Source organism: Cantharellus anzutake (assembly GCF_015039405.1).
Source record: "Cantharellus anzutake strain C23 chromosome Unknown EI90scaffold_6, whole genome shotgun sequence".
Taxonomy (NCBI): Eukaryota; Fungi; Basidiomycota; class Agaricomycetes; order Cantharellales; family Hydnaceae; genus Cantharellus; species Cantharellus anzutake.
The window spans coordinates 1,248,217-1,268,216 of NW_024066956.1; the positions used below are offsets into that span (position 1 = coordinate 1,248,217).

The 20,000-nt window shown below is 51.6% G+C and overlaps 2 protein-coding genes across 2 annotated transcripts; both read right to left on the minus strand.

The window, feature by feature from the left end:
- Nucleotides 1–15,006: 15,006 nt before the first annotated feature.
- Nucleotides 15,007–18,396, minus strand: EI90DRAFT_2299175 (quinon protein alcohol dehydrogenase-like superfamily). Its single transcript, XM_039052847.1, has 14 exons — nt 17,932–18,396; nt 17,766–17,874; nt 17,598–17,702; nt 17,436–17,540; nt 17,212–17,377; nt 16,544–17,159; nt 16,311–16,486; nt 16,146–16,256; nt 16,011–16,090; nt 15,875–15,960; nt 15,786–15,816; nt 15,650–15,731; nt 15,418–15,589; nt 15,007–15,351 (listed from the first exon to the last, which is right to left on the minus strand). The coding sequence occupies exons 1-14, from the start codon at nt 18,308–18,310 to the stop codon at nt 15,134–15,136; spliced, it is 2,436 nt and encodes an 811-aa protein (XP_038921478.1). The 5' UTR covers nt 18,311–18,396; the 3' UTR covers nt 15,007–15,133.
- A 675-nt stretch (nt 18,397–19,071) lies between these two features.
- Nucleotides 19,072–19,783, minus strand: EI90DRAFT_2299173 (uncharacterized protein). Its single transcript, XM_039052846.1, has 2 exons — nt 19,214–19,783; nt 19,072–19,153 (listed from the first exon to the last, which is right to left on the minus strand). Exon 1 carries the CDS (start codon nt 19,691–19,693, stop codon nt 19,286–19,288), a length of 408 nt encoding a protein of 135 aa, XP_038921479.1. The 5' UTR covers nt 19,694–19,783; the 3' UTR covers nt 19,072–19,153; nt 19,214–19,285.
- Nucleotides 19,784–20,000: the final 217 nt, after the last annotated feature.

Sequence of the window (20,000 nt, forward strand, 5' to 3'; positions counted from 1 at the left end):
TCCCCTAGCTCCCATTTGACCTTAAACCAGAGTTCGTCATGAACCCATGCGTGGTTTAAGATTTCGCGAACTATTGCTTTGCAATTGGGGTCTTCCCCAAAATCGTAAAATATGTTTACCTCCCTATTTGGGAAGATTTCTTGGTCATTCGGCTTGTGAGGCACGAGCCGGGATACATGGAATCTTGGGTGGATTCCACATTGGTCAAGTTGTGGTGGCAACTTGAGGATGTAGTTTGATGTCTCTGGAAATGTTTCCAGAATTTCATAAGGCCCTATATACAGGGGCTTTAGTTTGCCTGCCCTCCCTTTGGGTAGGTTCAACTTATCTGTGGATAAGTATGCAAGCTCGCCTTTTCTCAAAGGCAGGTCCGGGTGTCTTTTCTTATTCACCTGGATTGTTTGAGCAGTGCAATTGTGTATTATCGCATCATGTGCTGCCATGAGGTTTTCCTTCGCCTTCTGGGCGAAGTTGTTCACTCCCGGGTAGTCCAAGGGTGGTGCTGTTAGGCACATCTTTGGCATGTGGCCATAGATTAATTCGAATGGGGCAAATCCTGTCAATGTGTTTGAGCTCGCATTGATTGCGAATTCTGCCATCGACAGCTTCGCTGCCCAGTCACATTGATCTGGTCTGACCATCGCACATAGTATCTGTACTACTTTTTGTATCATTCTTTCCACTTGGCCATTGCCTTGCGGATGGAATGCAGTTGTGAATTTCAACTGCACACTGAGTATTCGGTGTAGTTTGCACCAAAATTTTGATGTGAATTTTGTGTCCCGATCTGATATGATCGAGTGTGGTAGACTGTGAAGTCTTACAACTTCACAAAGGAATACGAACGCTAGTTCTAATGCGTTTGTTGTTGTTTTTATTGGGATCAGGTGGATGTTGGACGTCAACCTGCATATGATTACCCAGAGGTAATCATATCCCAAGCTTGTTGGGAATGGACCTGTGAAGTCCATGGCTATTGACGACCACAGTGTTTCCAGGGTCGGAAGTGGGTGAAGTAGTCCGGGATTTCTCCTGGTGCTTTTCTTTGTTGTCTGACAAGTTCTGCAAGACCTGCAGAACTTGTGGGTGTCCTTCCTCATCAACTTCCACCAGAAGTATCGACGGAGGGTTTCCATCATCAGCAAACCCAACCAGGAGGTATGAGAGCTCATAGAGCTATGAACTTTGAAAATTGCAGGTCCCCCTCTCTGAGAGCTCGGGAAAGTAGCTCAAAGCTCTGAGAGCTCATAGAGATATATTTGTCCACAGAGGACTATTAGCTCTATGAGCACCCTGAGCCCATGTTTAATTCACAAAAATTCAAAAAAATAAAAAGCTTGACTACAGTATCATGTGACTGGCCACAGTCAAGTTCCTACCCTAGGGTCAACTGGACAACAGTCTACTTAACTCGCAACCCCTCATGTGGCACTGCACACCAAGGGCACACAACCCAATTGATATATACACTGAATTTAGGGTTATAAATAGGGTTAATCCGAAATTACTTAGGGGAAAATGGGGGGAAAATGGGGGGGGGGGAAATGGGGGGAGAATGAGGGTGAAAATGAGGGGGAAAATGGGGGGGGAAATGAGGGGGAAAATAGGGGGGAAAGGGGGGGATGTCAGGGCCCGGCCTCGGACTCGGAGGCTCCCTGACCTCAACCCCCATCTGGCCTGTCCTCACACTATGCGGGGCATGAGATGTATAGTAAAAGGAAAGATAAATACACTTGCCTATGCGGGGCATGAGATGAGAAGAAGGGTAAAGGTCTCATCTCCCCGCATGGTTGCTATATAAAGGAATGGGTCACATGCCCACAACTATACAGCTCCTAGAGTTGTGTAGTGTGACCCGGAGGGAACATCCAGGTGGCAGTGCCCAGTAAGCATGGGAACGTTCTGGGCGAGTTGCTCGCCCAGAACTGTGGCTGTGACCCGTGGGAACATTCTGGGCGAGCTGCTCACTCAGAAAGTTCCCACGCTATCCCGTGCGCACGCATGTACACAACACACAAAGGCAACAACAAGGCAACAGTCAAAGAATAAAAGGGGGTAAAGTAGGTGGGGAGTCCAGGGCACCCTAAGGCAGGGTGCTGAACCCTGACAGGGGAAAATGAGGGGAAAATTGAGGGGGGGGGAATGGGGGGGAATTGGGGGGGGATGAGGGAGAAAATGAGGGGGAATTGGGAGGGGGAATGAGGGGAAATTAAAGGGGGGAAATGGGGGGAAAATGAGGGGGAAAATGAGGGAGGAAATGGGGGGTAATTGAGGGGGGAAATGAGGGGGGGAATGGGTGAAATTTGGAGGGGAGAATGAGGGGGAAATGAGGAGAAAATTAAGGAGGAATTAGGGGGGGAATGAGTGGAAAATTGAAGGGGGGGATGGGGGGAGAATTGCAGAGGGAATTGGGGGGGGGAATTGAGGGGGGGGATGAAGGGGGAAATGGGAGGAAAATGAGGGGGAACTGGGGGGTTTCTAAAAACTTGAAAAAAGTCAGGGAAAATTAAGGAAAATTTCTAAAAAATCAGGGAAAATTAGGGAAAATTCAGAAATCTTGGGGAATGTTAGGGAGAGAAATTTCAGGACATTTAGAAATAATTTAAAAAAATTGAAATCACCTTTCTATCATAAAATTTTTGCTATCTGAAAATTTCAAGGCAAACTCCAAAATCCAAAAATTTACACTATATATTTCATCTCCTTTCTCACCCAAAACTCACCCAAAACTCACCCAATTTTGACAATTCAAAAGGCTTGGTATGGATGTATGGATGATATCTGAAGGATACATCAGCTTTCTGTTTGCTTTATTGGGCTGTATTTTAAAATTACTCTTTTTGGGACACTTTTCAAAACTGATTTATACCCTACATAACATGCATGGTTACATTGCCACACTTAAGTGCTTTCCAATGCACATAGATAGAATCATCAAAATTGGATGAGTTTTGAGCAAGAAATGAGATAAAGTGCAAAGTTTTGAATTTTGGAGTTTTCCTCAAATTTTACAAATAGCAATAAACAAAGTGCTGTATCTCAGCATATTCCATGGATACATCAGTAAACACAAAAGGTCTATGAGGTCTATAAGCCTGCTGAGATCATAGAGCTCATAGAGCCTTTGGAGCCTTTGGAGTGATGAGGATGGCTATTTTCCACACATTTACAGAAACATATATCCATATTACTATTGCACTACTGGTGCCAAGATAACTCAGCAGATTCCATGGAGACATGGAGACCATTCATTAGTAAAAAAAACACAAAGCTCTATGAGCTCTATGAGCCCACTGAGCTCATAGAGCTCATAGAGCTTTTCGAGTGATGATGATGGCTACTTTACATGCATTTCCAAAAATGGATATCCATATTATCTTTGCACTTTGGCATCCTTATGAGAACAAAATCATATATATATTTCATTTTCTTGACTCTATGTGTAGAGGGTGCACAGCAAAAGACTCAATTTGCTCACAGAGCTCTGAGAGCTCTGAGAGGTCCATACCAGTTTGCTGATGCAGTTCAATCGTAAAATCAAAGCCATCCGGTTTGATAGCGGCACCGAGTATCTCAACGATTCGATGAAGTCTTTTCTCGCTGAACAAGGAACTACGTACATGACAACCGCTCCCCATTCCTCCGCCCAAAATGGCATTGCCGAGCATCTGAACCGCACTGTTCTAGACCACTCGCATGCCATGTTGTTTGATTCCCAACTCCCCAAGTCCCTCTGGCCCTATACCGTATCATATGCCACTTTCCTGAAAAACTGTACCCCGACACGCGCACTTGATGGCCGAACTCCATACGAGTCCTTCTTTGGAAAGAAGCCAAGTGTCGCAGGCGTTCAAATATTTGGGTGCGATGTTTGGGTCCTAGACCAATCTGGTAAGAATGGGAAGTTAGATCCCCGTTCTAACAAGTTCAGGTTCTTAGGCAACTCAGAGGAGACCACCGCCTACTGGTATTACAAGTCCAGTGGGGAGGTTGCGAAGTTGCGGAACGTCATTTTCCCTAACCCCACCCCTGAGAGTCCACCTTCCCTCCCTCTTCCACTGCCATCGCCTGAGGGGGAGATTGCTGAAAGTGGACAGGCGATGTAACGGGGATTTGCCGGTGCACCCTAAACGAGCCAAATCCCGCGATTCTACTACCCTCAGCAAGCACCTCACATCCATCACATGTAACCCATGTCCACTCACACTCCTTACACATATTTCCTATTTTTCCTAATTTTTCTGATTTCATTTCCGGTGTCTAGAGCCAGATGTTTCTGTTTTCTTATTGTCATGTGATACTCTTTCCTTATTTATCTATCGGACTCTTCCGTGACCCGCTGTATAGTTAGCTAGAGAGTATCAGCACCAGACTCGACTGGACCAATATACCCCACCTCTTACCTGACCTCAGTGAGATTTCTATCCCCCCTCCTTCCTGTTGCAAGTCTAGTTGGATAGACCCATTACAGCGACGCAGGAAGAGGGGGAGCACGCTACCCACAATCCCATTTCCCTTCCAAAACACCCTGAACCTCCTTCCAATCAGTCCAACCACCCCATCCGCCCATACCACACACGCCGCACTCCTCTGAATGAGCCTTTCCTCAAGGTTGTCTCCGACCGTGGTGCTGTTCAATCAACGGTACAGTACTCCCATTGCAGGGACTGTGACCCTGTTGCCCTTGCAGCGTTCACAGACGAGAAACCCAAGGTCAAGGATGCTCTTCAAGGACCTCATGCTGAGCACTGGCGGGCCGTGATGGATGCCGAAGTCGCACAGTTACTAAACCTGGACACTTTCGAACCCGTATGTGCACCTGTGGATCGGAAAGTTATTGGATGTCGATGGGTTCTAGCTACGAAGAAGGATGCTGAGGGGGAGATTGTGAAGTTTAAGGCCTGGTTGGTTGCGCAGGGTTTCACGCAGGTTCCGGGGATGGATTATGGTGAGACTTTCTCACCAGTGATGCGGACTGAGTCGTTCAGGCTCCTGCTGGCACTTGCTGTGCAGCTAGACCTGGAGATTCACCAGATGGATGTCGTAGGGGCGTATCTTAATGGGGAATTGGAGGAAGAAATCTATATGAAGCAGATACCGTGGTATGAGGATGGGATGGATAAGGTCTTGAGGCTGAAGAAGATGCTCTATGGCCTGAAACAGGCGGGCCGATGTCAGGGCATCCCCCGACATGCCCCGCCCGATCCCCGCTCCGCTTCCCTGCTCCACACTGCTCCCCCTCCTCTCCCTCTCCCTCTCTTCCTTTCTTTCTTTCCTTCTTTCTTTCTTTCTTTCTTTCTCTTACATGGACCACCTTTCCCACTGCTCAATGTATCACTGGTGCACATGCCCATTTCCCCTCCTGTATCTTACCACCCCTACATCACCACCACCGCTGCCACACTCGCCCTGCACCCACAGCAGGCCCTCTCGGGATCTCCCGCAGGGAGAGCCGTGGCTGTGTGCGAGGGTGACGTGGCACACCCCACGTGATCAATCCCACATGTATATAATAACAGCTGGAGTGGGAACCGAAGAAGTAGCCTTCTTCTCACATTTCCACTTCAGACTAAGTGGTTGGGGACGCTCACCCTGCGACGGGATCGCCGCTACGCACAGCCGCTATTCGTCCCACCAAGTCCCGCACGCTGGGACCTCGCCGCTTTCGGAGCTGTCCCTGACAGCAGAAGAAGGCTTCAACCTCATCTCCCCCGCCTCCCCTGCTATGGTGACCGAAGAGCAGTATGACGAACTGCTGTCCCGATTCCAGGAGCTCCAGGCCATCGTAGAGAGCCAAGCTCAAAACCAGCCCCCAGCTGCGCTTGCACCGGTGCCGGCCCCCACACCGACACCTGCACCCGCCCCTAGACCCAAACTGCCTAAAGTCGCTCCCCCCACCACCTTCTCTGGAGCAGCCAAAGACCTTGACTGCTTCAAGGCCGAATGCGGCATATATTTCCATGTCCGAGCGGCGGAATTCCCCAATGCCCTCTCCCAGATCCTCTTTGTCCTGTCCTATATGAAGGGAGGGACCACGGGGGCATGGGCGACGCAGCGCACCATTGCGTTACTGACAACGGGCTCCCCCTGGCTCACCATGGACAAGTTCAACACGGAACTCGACACCATGTTCCAGGACCCGAACCGTGAAGCCACGGCCAGACAGAAGCTGGCCACCCTGCGGCAGGGCAGCGACTCCGTGGATAAGATCATCCAGGAGTTTGAGATCCTCAGACCCACCTCATGGCTAGGGGATGTGGGGCTAGTGGATCGCTTCAAACAGGCAATCAACTCCCGGCTCTGCGAGAGCATTTACCGCCTCCGCCCCATGCCAACAACCTGGGCTGAGTGGAAACGCGAGGCCACCCTCCTCGACAACCAGTGGCGGCGTTTCCAGGCGACGCAACCCCGCCTAGCCCCCGTCAGGCCCCCACTCTTGCCCCCAAGACCCCCACTCCCTACCACTCTCCCGCAGCCATGCCCCCTACCTGCCACCACCGCACCCCAGCCCCCCGCACCCCACCCCACGGCAGGAGCAGGGCCACAACCCATGGATCTCAACCGCTCGAGGATCGACCAGAGGCGAAACAGGCTGTGTTACAACTGCAACGCACCAGGGCACATCGCGCAGGATTGCCTGCACCCGAAAACCCACCGAGCCAGACGGATGCACCCCGAAGACCTCAGGGCACTCATGGAGGGGCTGAGGAGACAGCTGGTGGACAAACCAGAGACAGAGGGAGAAAGGCAGGAGGTGGAGGCCCAAGAGGATTTTCAGGACGGCGACCGGTGAGGGACGCACCCTGGCCGCCTGCAGGCGATAGTACTAGCTCATGTAGATACCGTGAGGCGCCTAACCCAGCGCCGATATCTAAATTCCACCAAGTCATCGCCAAGAAGAAGAGGAAAAACGTGTCCTCAACCAGCAAGGGCAGAGAAGCCCCAGAAACGGCACCAGAGGTAGCGGTCCCACCACCCGCCATCTATGTGTTGTCCAAACAGCCCCCCAGATCCCTCAACCTTGCCGTGAAGCTGACCACCTTAACGTCCCTCGCTGTCAGGGACTCGTCCGGGGTCGAGGGGGTCCGGGTATAACGTCCGGGACCGAGAGCCTGGCGGGGGGCGGATCGGGCGTGCGTACTGACAGGCCCGATGTGGGACAGCGGTCCCTGGCCACTTAGACTGTTATTATTATTAAAGGAGAAATATTGTACTACTTACCTGAAGTGGAAAGTTGAGAAGAAGGCTACTTCTTCGGTTCCCACTTCAGGTTCGTTTATATACATGCGGCTTGGATCACATGACGGGTGCCACGTCACCCTCGCACACAGCCGTAACCACCCGGGTGTCTCCGTGGGAGATCCCGAGGGTATCCGGTGCAGGCGCGCGTGCTGGGCACAGTGGGAAGTCGCCCGAGGTGCCCGGGCCGGGTACATGGTGGGCGCGCTGCAGATGGGTCAGTTGTACATTGATACAGAGAAAGTCGTCCGTGTAGAATAAAGAGAGAATAAAGGAGAAGTAAGATAAGGAGAAACTGAGGAGGGGAGGATGAGGGGGAAGAAGGGAAAGGGGGAGGAGGTAAGGAGGGGTGGACCGGCGGGGTACCGGGTCAGGTTGGGCCGGGTGGAGCCGGGTCAGGCGGGTGTGCCCTGACACTCGCCAGCGTCTCCATGTCAGCGCTCCTAGACTCCAGAGCTACAGGGAACTTCGTAAGCCCCGAGTTTGTCAGAAAACACGGGCTCGAGACGACCCCACTTCCCCAACCCATCCCTGTCCGCAACGTCGGTGGAACCCCGAATGAGAACGGAGCCATAACCAAGGAGCTAGAGGCCCTCTTGACATTCGGGCGACACACAGAGCGGGCCCACTTCACCGTCGCAAACCTTGGGAGGCAGTCCCTCATTATAGGACACTCGTGGCTGCTACACCACAACCCGGAAGTAGACTGGACACGACAGAAAGTCACCATGTCCCGCTGCCCAACTGTCAGGGCACATACCCTGACTTAGCCCGGACCCGGACCCGCGTCCGGACCCGCTCCACTTCCTGTGCACTTCCTGCACCGCACGCTCCGTGCGCCGCATGATCCGACCCCGGATCCCACCTCATGTGACTTCCGGGTATCCCCGGAAGTTTTCGCCATATTGGGGCCACTGTGGGAAAGTGAGAAGTTAACCTTCTTCTCACTTTCTTACCCACAGTAGGCAAGTGTATCTACTTGCCCCTTTGTTTATATCACTTTCTTACCCACAGTAGTCATTGCCCTGGACAGGGTTGTTCATAGGTTAGGCTGTGGGCCATAGAGAGAGGGGTCATGGGGACCCGGGGTCCGTCCCCTGACACCAACATCCTGTCAGTTGATACAAGCGCGAGCTGACTCAGACCCCGCGATAGAGCCTGGGGACGGGATCTATGCCGCTATCATTCCCCCGGGGTGGGGACATGAGCTAAGGGCGACCACGACCCCATTGCAGCAGATGGCCCAGGAGGCCTGCGAGCCGGAGGCAGAACCCGCACAGTTTGAGGCACTGGTGCCAGAGCAGTACCAGGACTTCCGAGATGTATTCTCGAAGGAGGCCTTTGACCAGCTACCCCCGCAGAAGCCCTGGGACCACGCGATAGACCTGGCACCAGAGGCCAAACTCCCAAGAGGGAGGACCTTCCCCCTGTCAAGGCCGGAACAGAAGGAACTAGACGAGTTCCTCCACGAAAACCTGCGGAACGGATGCATACGGCCATCCAAGTCCCCGATGGGGGTGCCAGTCTTCTTCATCAAGAAGAAGGACGGGTCGTTACGCCTGGTCCAGGACTATCACAAGCTCAATGAGATCACGGTGAAGAACTCATATCCCCTCCCCCTCATCTCAGACGTCCTCGCGCACCTGCGTAACGCCAAGTACTTCTCGGCACTAGACCTCTGCTGGGGGTTCAATAACGTCCGCATCAAGGATGGCGATGAATGGAAAGCAGCATTCTCGACCAACCAAGGGCTGTTCGAGCCTACCGTCATGTTCTTTGGCCTATGCAACTCCCCAGCAACGTTCCAGACCATGATGAACAACATACTCCGAGACTTCATCGACTGGGAGGTTGTCATCTGTTACATGGATGACATCCTGATCTTCACCGCTACCCTGGAAGAACACTGGAAAGTCGTCTGCGAGGTTTTGGAAACACTGCGAAGAAGGAAGCTCTTCTTGAAGCCGGAGAAGTGCAAGTTCGAGCAGACCCGAATCAAATACCTCAGCCTCATCATCGCCGAGGGCAGCGTCGTGATGGATCCCATGAAGATCCACGGAGTCCTCAACTGGCCAACCCCAACTAAGGTCAAGGAGGTGCAGTCCTTCCTGGGGTTCGTCAACTTCTACCACCGGTTCATCAAGGATTTCTCAGAGATAGCCCACCCCCTCCATGCATTAACCCGCAAGATGAAGACTTGGGCCTGGGGAGCAGATGAGGACCGCGCATTCCGTGCCCTCAAAGACGCCGTCACCTCTGCCCCCATCCTCGCCTTCCCCACTGGCATGGGCCACTTCAAGCTTGAGTGCGACGCTTCCAACTTCACAACCGGTGCCGTCCTCTCTCAGCTCCAGGCAGATGGAGAGTTCCACCCGGTAGCTTTCATGTCAAAAAGCTTCACAGATGTGGAACGCAACTATGAAGTGTATGACAAGGAGATGCTCACAATAGTGCGCGCCCTTGAGGAATGGCGGCATTTTCTGCAAGGAGCAGAGGAGAAGGTTGATGTCTACACCGACCACCGCAATCTAGGGTACTTCCGCACTGCGCAGCACCTGAACCGGTGCCAAGCACGGTGGTCGCTTTTCCTCTCTCAGTTCCACTTTACCCTCATCCACCGCCCAGGAAAGCTCATGGGGAAACCGGATGCACTCTCACGCCGCGCTGACCACCCGAGATGTTACAAAAATGGGGCCGGAGGTGCCCGTTTTCATCCATTTGAGGCACAGGGAAAGGGAAAGGGGAGGGGAGGTGGTTCATTAGAGTTTACAGATGTTAGCACAGATGTTGTAACATGAAGTTTAACAGATGTTAGCACAGCGGATTTTTTGGTTAATTATTGATTGGTTAAACTCTATTACTATACAAATCATGTGATACAGAACCCATAAGAGTCTAAAATGGGAAATTCCCATTTCCATAACACGAGAGGTAAGGATGACAACGAGGGGCTTACACTCCTCCAACCAACTTGGTTCGAAACCCGCGCGACGGAGGCGATCTCTGTAGAAGGAGAAGAGATGACTATCCTCGAGAGGATCCGTGGGGCAAAGGACCTGGATGAGAGCGTGGTGAAGGCGATGCGAGAACTCGGAGAGGGGATGGTTAGGTCAGATGAATGGGAGAAACAAGGGGAGCTAGTCCTATACAGAGGAAGAATATATGTCCCCAAGGACCCGCAGCTCCGCCATGACCTGGTGCAGCTACACCATGATGCATGGGCGACGGGGCACCCAGGGCGATGGAAGACCCTGGAACTCGTCTCCCATGACTACTGGTGGCCCCAGATGGTGGAGTACGTAGGACGGTATGTGCACAGGTGCGACACCTGCAACCACATCAAGTCCTTCCCCTCCTGCAAGGTTGGAAAGCTCATCCCAAACAAAGTCCCCGCACGCCGCTGGCAAGTGATCTCTGTCGACATGGTAGGGGAGCTTCCCGAGTCGAAGGGATACAACGCCATTCTCATCGTAGTAGACCACCTATCCAAGCGCATCCATGCGATCCCCACGATGACGATGGTGGATTCAGTGGGAATCACGCGGCTCTTCCTCGAACACGTCTGGTGAGGAAATTTGTATCCGGTGCGACTACTGGACTTATCCGGAGCTCCAAATTCTTATGATGTAAACCAGCGTGACTGGACAAATGACATAAAATGGACAAGCCTGGTATCGAACCCAGGACTTCTAGCATGCATCCATACACTACTCGCCCGTTATGCCAGGGGGGGTACCCCTTCCCTGATGGTTTAGGAGATCACTTGATCCCTTCCTCCAACATCTGGAAACACCATGGCCTACCCGAAGAGATCCTCAGCGATAGAGGAAGCACCTTCATCTCCTGCTTCTCAAAGGAACTTGCAGACCTCCTCAGAGTCAAGCTCACCCCCTCGACACCCTACCACCCACAGACAGACGGACAAACCGAGTGGGTGAACCAAGAGATAGAGGCCTACCTTCGAGTGTTTGTCAACCACTGCCAAGACAACTGGGCGGACTGGCTCCCGCTAGCGGAGTTCGCCTACAACAACCGCATCCACTCCTCTACCCGCTGAACCCCCTTCGAGCTCGACACTGGGCAACACCCCAGGATGGGGATGGAGCCCACACGCACGTCCGAGGTGGAAGCTGCAGATGCATTCTCCTCGAGAATGATGAAAATGCAAGAGGAGGCGAAGGCGGCGCTGGAGCACGCAGCGGACGAGATGGCCCGCTACTATAACCGCAATCGCAAGGCAGCCCCTACATACCGAGAAGGCGACCAAGTCTGGCTTAGCACCCAGAACTACACGACTGACCGTCCGACCAAGAAGCTAGACCACAAGTGGATTGGCCCCTTCGAGATCACCAAAGTCGTCTCCCCCACCACCGTCAAACTCCGACTCACCGCACGACAGAAGGGGATCCACCCAGTCGTGTCCGTGACGAATGTCAGACTGCACTGCCCTGATGAAATCGCGGAACGCCCCGCCGACCCACACCCGGGCCCAGACCTCATAGATGGGGAAGAAGAGTATGAGGTTGAAAAAATTCTGGACTCCAGATGGCGGCGCCGGAAACTCTGGTACTTGGTAAAGTATACTGGATGGCCAAACTCAGAGAACCAGTGGCTCGCATGCGACCACCTAACCCATGCCTCCGACCTAGTGGAAGACTTCCATCAGACGCACCCCCACGCCCCAGGGAGAGAAAGAGAAGACCGCCCAGCCACTTCGAGGCGAAGCGGCTTAAGGAGGGGGTGATGTCAGGGCATCCCCCGACATGCCCTGCCCGATCCCCCCTCCACTTCCCCGCTCCGCACCGCTCCCCCCTCCTCTCCCTCTCCCTCTCTTCCTTTCTTTCTTTCCTTCTTTCTTTCTTTCTTTCTTTCTTTCTTTCTTTCTTTCTTTCTTTCTTTCTTTCCTTCTTTCTTTCTTTCCTTCTTTCTTTCTTTCTTTCTTTCTTTCTTTCTCTTACATGGACCACTTTTCCTGCTGCTCAATGTATCACCGGCACACATGCCCATTTCCCCTCCTGTATCTTACCACCCCTACATCACCACCACCACCGCCGCACTCACCCTGCACCCACAGCAGGCCCTCTCGGGATCTCCCGCAGAGGCACCCAGAGAGCCATGGCTGTGTGCAAGGGTGACATGGCACACCCCACGTGATCAATCCCGCATGTATATAATAACAGCTGGAGTGGGAACCAAAGAAGTAGCCTTCTTCTCACATTTCCACTTCAGGCAAGTAGTGTAGCCTTCCCTTTTAATGATAACTCACATTTCCACTTCAGACTAAGTGGTCAGGGATGCTCACCCCGCAATGGGATCGCCGCTACGCACAGCCGCTATTCGTCCCACCGAGTCCTGCACGCCGGGACCTCACCGCTTTCGGAGCTGTCCCTGACAGCCAAGTCTGGAACAGACGTTTGCATGCTGCTCTCATCGATCTGGGCTACACTCGTTTGTTCACGGACTCATGTGTCTACGTTCGGCGCTTAGACGACCAAATCTCTATGATTGCATTCCACATCGACGACTCCGCGATTTTCGCCAATGATGCTCACATGGACCAAGTCAAGGATGAACTTGTTGGAGGAAGGGATCAAGTGATCTCCCAAACCATCAGGGAAGGGGTACCCCCCCCTGGCATAACGGGTGAGTAGTGTATGGATGCACGCTAGAAGTCCTGGGTTCGATACCAGGCTTGTCCATTTTATGCCATTTGTCCAGTCACGCTGGTTTATGTCATAAGAATTTGGAGCTCCGGATAAGTCCAGTAGTCGCACCAGATACAAATTTCCTCAAAAGGCACTGTCAATTGCGGGATCGTGTATAGGAAATCCAACTCTGGTTTCGCTGCCGAAGGTTTTGCTGATGCTGACTATGCAGAAGACTTCGATCGCCATTCCATTACCGGTGCCGTGTTTGTTATGTCTGGCGGACCGATTGCGTGGACGTCGAAGAAGCAGGGCACTATCGCCCTTTCTACGTTGGAGGCCGAATATGCTGCTATCAGCCACGCTGTTCGGCACATACTTTGGCATAATATGCTTATGGCGGAACTAGGTTTTGAGGCCCCGCGTCCATTCAGGCTTAACAGCGATAATCGAGGAGCGATAGCGTTGTCGCGCGACCCTCAGTTCCATGGCCGCAGTAAGCATATCGATATCCGTCATCATTTTATTCGCGACCACATCGAATGTGGAAATATTTCTATTTTTCACATCTGTTCTGAAGATAACTTGGCTGATATTTTTACTAAACCGCTTCCAAACCCCGTTTTCACCAAATTTGTTTCTTCACTAACGGACGACGTCATGACTTGAGGGGGAGTGTTGTTTGAGCAAGACATGACGACACGCCGGTACGCATATCATGCCCATATCGGCTAGCCGATATGATACCCCTTCAGCATGTGCTGCGTGTCTCACTGTTGACTGCGTTCCACATGTAGCGCTTGCGCGTATCTTATCCTTTTATTGTTCTTGTCTGATATCTGTGTAATTACCCTAACTACTTATACCGCTGTGCGGTTACAATATCAAGTGGGTTGTTCCCCGTTATCCGAGTGTCCCCGCTGAGAGCTACATAACAACAGAATACCCTATTTATGGCCAGTTTGGAATTCGGAGCCCTGCCCCCGTGGCAGATGAGTCCGAGGAAGATCAAATCATTATTTGCGCTAACAAACGTAGGGCCAACGTCCCCTAGTGCTAACACTTGACTCCAATCCTCTAATGTATAGGAGGGAAAGTCTTCATATGGCACCGCGAATCGTATCGCCTTCTGCACTCGTTCACAATTTCAATTCCTGGAAGCGCTGAAGTCAGTGGGGTGACTTTTGGCTGCGAGCGCATGCCAGACCACAGCTATCTCAGGGTGGCAGCTGCATGCACCGATGGAATCGTCATCATGTGGAGCACGAAATGGGATCATCCCGACTATCCTGTCCTCACCGACGTATTTCCGGGAGCAAGCGAAGAAGCCACTGGAGGAACCATTGAAGAAGTTGCTGAAGGGGCTGGTGAAAGCGTCGCCGAAACGATTGTTAGAGAAGTTTAAGTCGTTGGCAAGTCCCTCCCCCTCGTTGTCACCTTTCCCATTATCACCTTTTCAAAAATTCCCCTCGGTAGTATAGTGCGCACTGTGATCACTTCCTTGCATGTAGCACACCATTTTGTTCCTTGGCCACTTTGATCCGCATTGTGATGTGTTGACTCTTCAAGGATGCCTTTGATCACTCATTGAACGTACCATTTGTCTACGCTCTAGTGACAGATCAGAAAATCGACGCGCTTCTCGAATTAGTACATTCTCATTATTTAAAGCACCCATTGAACAGTCTATCGAAAGGGCCTAATGAAGGGGCTGCTGAAGAGACTGCCAGAAAACCGCAAGTTGTGCCCAGCTAGTTCTGTCTTCCCTACTGTTGCCTTATAATCGTGTGCAGGGTATTCTTTCTATTTATCTCAAGTTTGTGCCGTTTATACAAGGGAATCTGGTGAACTTTCGGTATGGCACAATCGTTCCCTTGCATCGAGGAGCTTGAGCATCAGGTACATGTTTGAAGCCATGATGTTGACAATTGAGGGGGAAGGCGAGCATCTGAATCGAGTACTGTCGCAGGAGCAAAGCCGGTCTGTTGCATGACATTCCAATAAGTCGAAGGATCAGAAATAGAGCTCTAGCAGTCGGACATCTCAGACCTCACTGCACGCTTTCTTCCTCAGAAAGTTTGTTTCATTGGGTACGCTGGCAGTGCACAAGACGAGACGCTTGTTTATCAGGGCATGCAAGGGAGATATATTTCGAGCTGGTCTCCCAGTCAACATTCAAAAACGGGTACATAACTGAACCGCCGTCCACCTGGGATGGGTTATGATATCGTGTGGCACAAGAAGATCTCCTAAACTTGGTGAGGCAGTGGGAATGCAGGCCCGTGACCCCCCCAAGGCGAACTCCATATCCTAATAGTACCATCGCTGGAGGAGCTTGCGACCATTAAAACTTTCGTCGACCCGTGGTTCCACGCGATCCCGGTCAAGTGGGAACCTTTGCGGATGATTGCGCGGTACGAGTGCAAGAGGCGAGAGGACTCTCGATCCCATATAAAGAAGTCACCACCTGCGCAAAAAAAAAAACGAGCCGGAAAGATGAGTACTGGTCGACACACTCTGAAATGAACCTCACGTATGCTAGCACAAACGATGATCTGATCTTCCATCTTTGGTGCACCTACTACGAACGTCGGGCCTGGGATGCCGAGCTGGCTAGAACCAGCATATTCCATAGCGTTCGGTATAGGGTATGTATGCAAGAGAGCTAGCCATGTAGGATTGACACGGAACAACTGCGGAGGCGTCTGATGAGGCAGCATTAGGGAAAACGATTGTTCCTTCAGCAGATGAAAATGATGGCTTACCTTCTCTTCGTGTGTGACGAGTAAAACCGAGCCAGAGACAGATAAACTCAAGCCTTGAACGTCATTAAGGGTCGGCATCTCGCTGATGCAGGGATAGCTCAGTATAACTGTTCATAAGAATTAGCGATCGACTTACTGAATAGTTTTCTTTTCTTCAATATTGAACACTATGTCGGTGGTGAGATCCTCCCGCGCTTCCAAGCATGTACAAACCGGTAGACTCACAAATGATACGACGTTCGGGACGTGACCTCGATGGTGCCAGTTGTTCATCATCAGGCGTAACATTCAGCGTGCCCACGGCCAGCAGTCTCGAGCGACACATTGAGCTCTTCAATCAATTGTGGGACAAACGACTCACCTTTTCCCGTCGGGCGTAATAACGACTTCATCGAGCGAATACGTAAGATTGACCTTCCAAAGTTCGGTTCCATCCATGTTCTAGGGTGATATTTTGAGACGAACTCCTAAGACTGGCTTGAGCAACAAGCCGCACCATGTGATAAATATAGGTGCCCTCCGTGCACACAAGGGACTTCCCGTCCGGCATCCAAGTGATATTCTGCACTGTGCCAATTCGATTGACTGGAGGATGCTTCTTACCGGTCTAAATGACGGGTGATGATGAGAGATCATAGCTTCGTTCCGGAAGAAGACCTACTGATATGTTCCAGATGACGTAACCTTTCGCTAGCTTAACGGCCAATAGTTCATTATCCGGGGCCCAAGCAAGGCGTGAGGGATAGTTTGCTCCCTGGAATTGCAGCCTGCGATGAAGTTGCATCGATGCGCCGATGCGCCAGACGATGGCTGTTTGGTCCCATGAACAAGTCGCCACTGCAAGCATCAATGCTTAATGGAAGGTGGGCCATGCAGCCGCCACGCTGTACTCACAGAAATCTCCATCAGGACTGAACTTGATGTCCTGAATTGTCGCCGCATGCTCCTTTATTGTGTGAGATAACGAGAAGGACTTGAGTGCAGGGCCAATGGACTCCAGACTCTTCCTCCTTTCCTCCTTAGCGAGGCGATTATTGTTGATAACCTTCATCACGACCTCTCGGAATCGTTGGATCGGGGATGTCAGTTTTCTAGATTCTTTGTCCAGTTCCAGATTCGGTCGAATCCGACTTAGGGCCTGACTGAATTGTGAGAATGCCTGTGATTCCGCCCCACTTCTCGGTCCAATTTCCCGCTCCAGGGCATTGTCGCCTGACGCAGCCATAGATAAGGTACGAGACAGCGTCATGAGGCCCGACATTGAACCTCGTTCAGAGGAAGAGTCCGGATACTTCACTTCCTTCTCCTGCTCATGTTCGAGGAAATCGCTCTCGGTAATCCCAGACACGATAGGAAGCACGTTATCCCCAGACACTGAACGTCTTCCCAGGAAAGTTCGAATACGGTTCTTTGGGCCCGAATAAACTTTTGACGTGGAGCGAATCCAATCAAGGATCCAGCCTAGCCTGGGATGCTGCTGGACAAATTCCTCTAGTTCTTCCATCAGCCACTGCAATGCAAGTGTTCATCAGAAGCGTCAACGACGAGCTGAGGCGACATACCCTCGATCCTTTGTTCTTCTTGAATGCACGATAATCCCCAAGGAACCAGAGGCTGACAAAGAAAAGGGCGGTTGCTGAAAGAGCTGCCACCACTGTGACGCAGATGGGGATGTAGCGTGTATGCGAGAAGGTTGAGAAAGCGAAGCAGATCAAACCTAGAGCAAATCTGAAAAAGTATGGTTTCAGACGAGATGAAATGGAGATGGCAACGTAAGACGACGTACGTAGCTACAGATGCGATCAAAAAGAAGAGAGGGGTTTTGGTGACCCAGATGGAGATCCACCACGGAACAGCCGAAAGAGGACTGGAGTACACTGCCAAAGTCCAACTGAGAGAATAAAAATGGCTACGTGAGCTTCGCGCATAAAAACACCGGTAAACTCACCGGTAACCCAATTGACTGTTGACCGCGCTAGCCATAGAGAACACTAGCGACAATAGCCAGAACAGGTTCACGACTTTCTGTAATCTAGTATCCGAATTCTGGTAACTTGAGGCATCCCAATGGCACCACATTAGTGCCTCTAAAAATGGAAGAGATTATGGTATTCACCTGAATTGGATGGTTGTTGCAGACACAGTGCAGAAGAAAGTTGACACGGTTGATAAATTTTGCAATGTGTCCGTGGTGTGCTGCTGGGCAAACTTAATCGTGGGCAGGCCTAACAACTCCTGCTTGTCAAGAAATCACTACACAGCCAAGGTATATTTGCACCCACCGATCTCAAAAAACACACGCAATGCATCTGTGACTGCATCCAGATGAACCACCATTTCGTCCGCAATAGTGGCAACGTGTCGACGAAGGGCGGGCAAATGGAAGCTACCCTCGAAGTTACTCAGATTGCGGGCCCAATAATGTAGATCTTGCTTCAAACTTAAAAACGAGTGGTCTACGTCTTCCGCGGTGTAGTCCGGAACGTGATGGAAACCAGGGAGGGTTTGTAAGGCTTTCTCGAATACGACAAGGTCGTGTGCCAGTCCTTCGAGTTCTTTGGGGAGGGCCTCCCTGTCTGAAGTGAAGGACTCCACCGGGCGAAACTTGCTCTGCTGGGTGCCTGAGGTGTTGCGGACACGGGGTTTGCGAGTCGTGAACATTCGAAGAGCGTCCTTTTGTTTTTGTCGCTCCGAGGTTGGAGGGGGCGAGCTATTAAGCGGACTAGGTGAAAAACTTGAGACAAACGAGCTCGGAGATATACTGCCGCAGCGATCAGACCGACGGCAGAACTGAGCCGCCGGACTTCATTGGTGATCTTCTCCAGTACTTTGTCTAAATTCCAGATCTTACTTTAATCGGACCAGACATGAGCAATTTCAACTGAGAATGGGTTCTAAGGCGAGATGACACACCTCTCGAAAACTTCGAAGCTCTGTTTTCTCTCTTTTTCAAGCTCCGCATCACCTAGGAGTAGAGGAGAGTGACTCCCTTGCTCATGTGGCACAGAGGATACGGAGACAACATACCAATATCAATGGGATCTTCGTCAGTCGGAGCTGGGTTATGGCCAGGACCAAGACCATCGCGTCTTTGAGCAAATTCGCTAAGGACCGCTAACAAGGAATCCCAATTATTGTCGGTTGACCTATTGCGAGCTGCTTCTGAAGAAGGCATGGACGTAGGTACAGGCATCGAGATAGGGAGGGCGCCGTCGTTCGATTCAGATGGCAAACCATCTAGCGATGTTCGTGATGCTCGACGTGACATGATCTCTCTCTACTTGTGGATTGTGTGAAGGGTGAGGGTCAAATTCGGTGTAAGCGAACACCTTTGGGGAGAGGAGACAACCCTCCGGAGAACACAGCAAAAGCGAGCTGCCAAGCACCTGGTTCCCTAGCCAGGCTATTTAAGTACCGGGCTTGCACCCTGGCGGAACCTGCAATGCGCGCGCAACCGAATTGAGAGCCTCAAGGCAACCTGCCAATCAGGCAATCCATTCAATCCTACATCGATATGAAGTGAACTCGGGCTTCGAACTTTGAAAATTCAATTGGACACTTTACCCTCGAGAGGAAGTCTTACAATGTGGAAGCAACACGCCATTTACAAAGAACAGCGACAAGACATTCTCCTAACTAACGCCAAAAGATACGGCAAAAAAGCACTCCCGGAACAGCTTGTACTGGGCACCTGGAGCGGCACCCTCCAAAACGAAGCGGGTCTACCTGCGGACTGGCTGAAGAGCAGCGGGGTTTTAGTGGGTATTCCTGACCCTCCGGGATCAGTGCGAGCCCCACACGGCGCGCAACGCCACAGTGCGTAAATGCATGTCCCCGCGGTGGCAGCTCTAGATAGACCCAACCCAACACGAACCACCCACCCATCCACTGGGGCACGCCCCCACCAATAAACCTCAACATGTCACCAGACATAGCGGAAGCTACTGAGGTTCCACCAAAAAAAAAGAACAGCAGCCAAGGCGATGCGGAGCAGTCGATTCGGCATAGCCCGATAAGCGTAAGACTTGTCCACAGCGTGGCCATGTGTCGCAGCTCTGAGCTGAAAGAAAGTTGATCAGAAGGCAGGGTGCATCAGCAGATTGCGTGCAGACAGCACTTGAGCACTCGCCCATCCGTTCTCATCGTACGCTTGTGAAAGAATCTGGATCCTCCGATGCGTTTTCCCCGTCCGAAAGCGTGAAAAACGATCAGCCTATTTTGAATATGGTGATCGCCCATTCCAGGGCAAGCTTTACGTATAATATAGTTCAGGATTACCAGCCAATCAGCGTCCGCGAGTGGAGCATGCCCGAGCTTTACTGTAAGTCTAGTTCGAGACATTCGCGGGTTG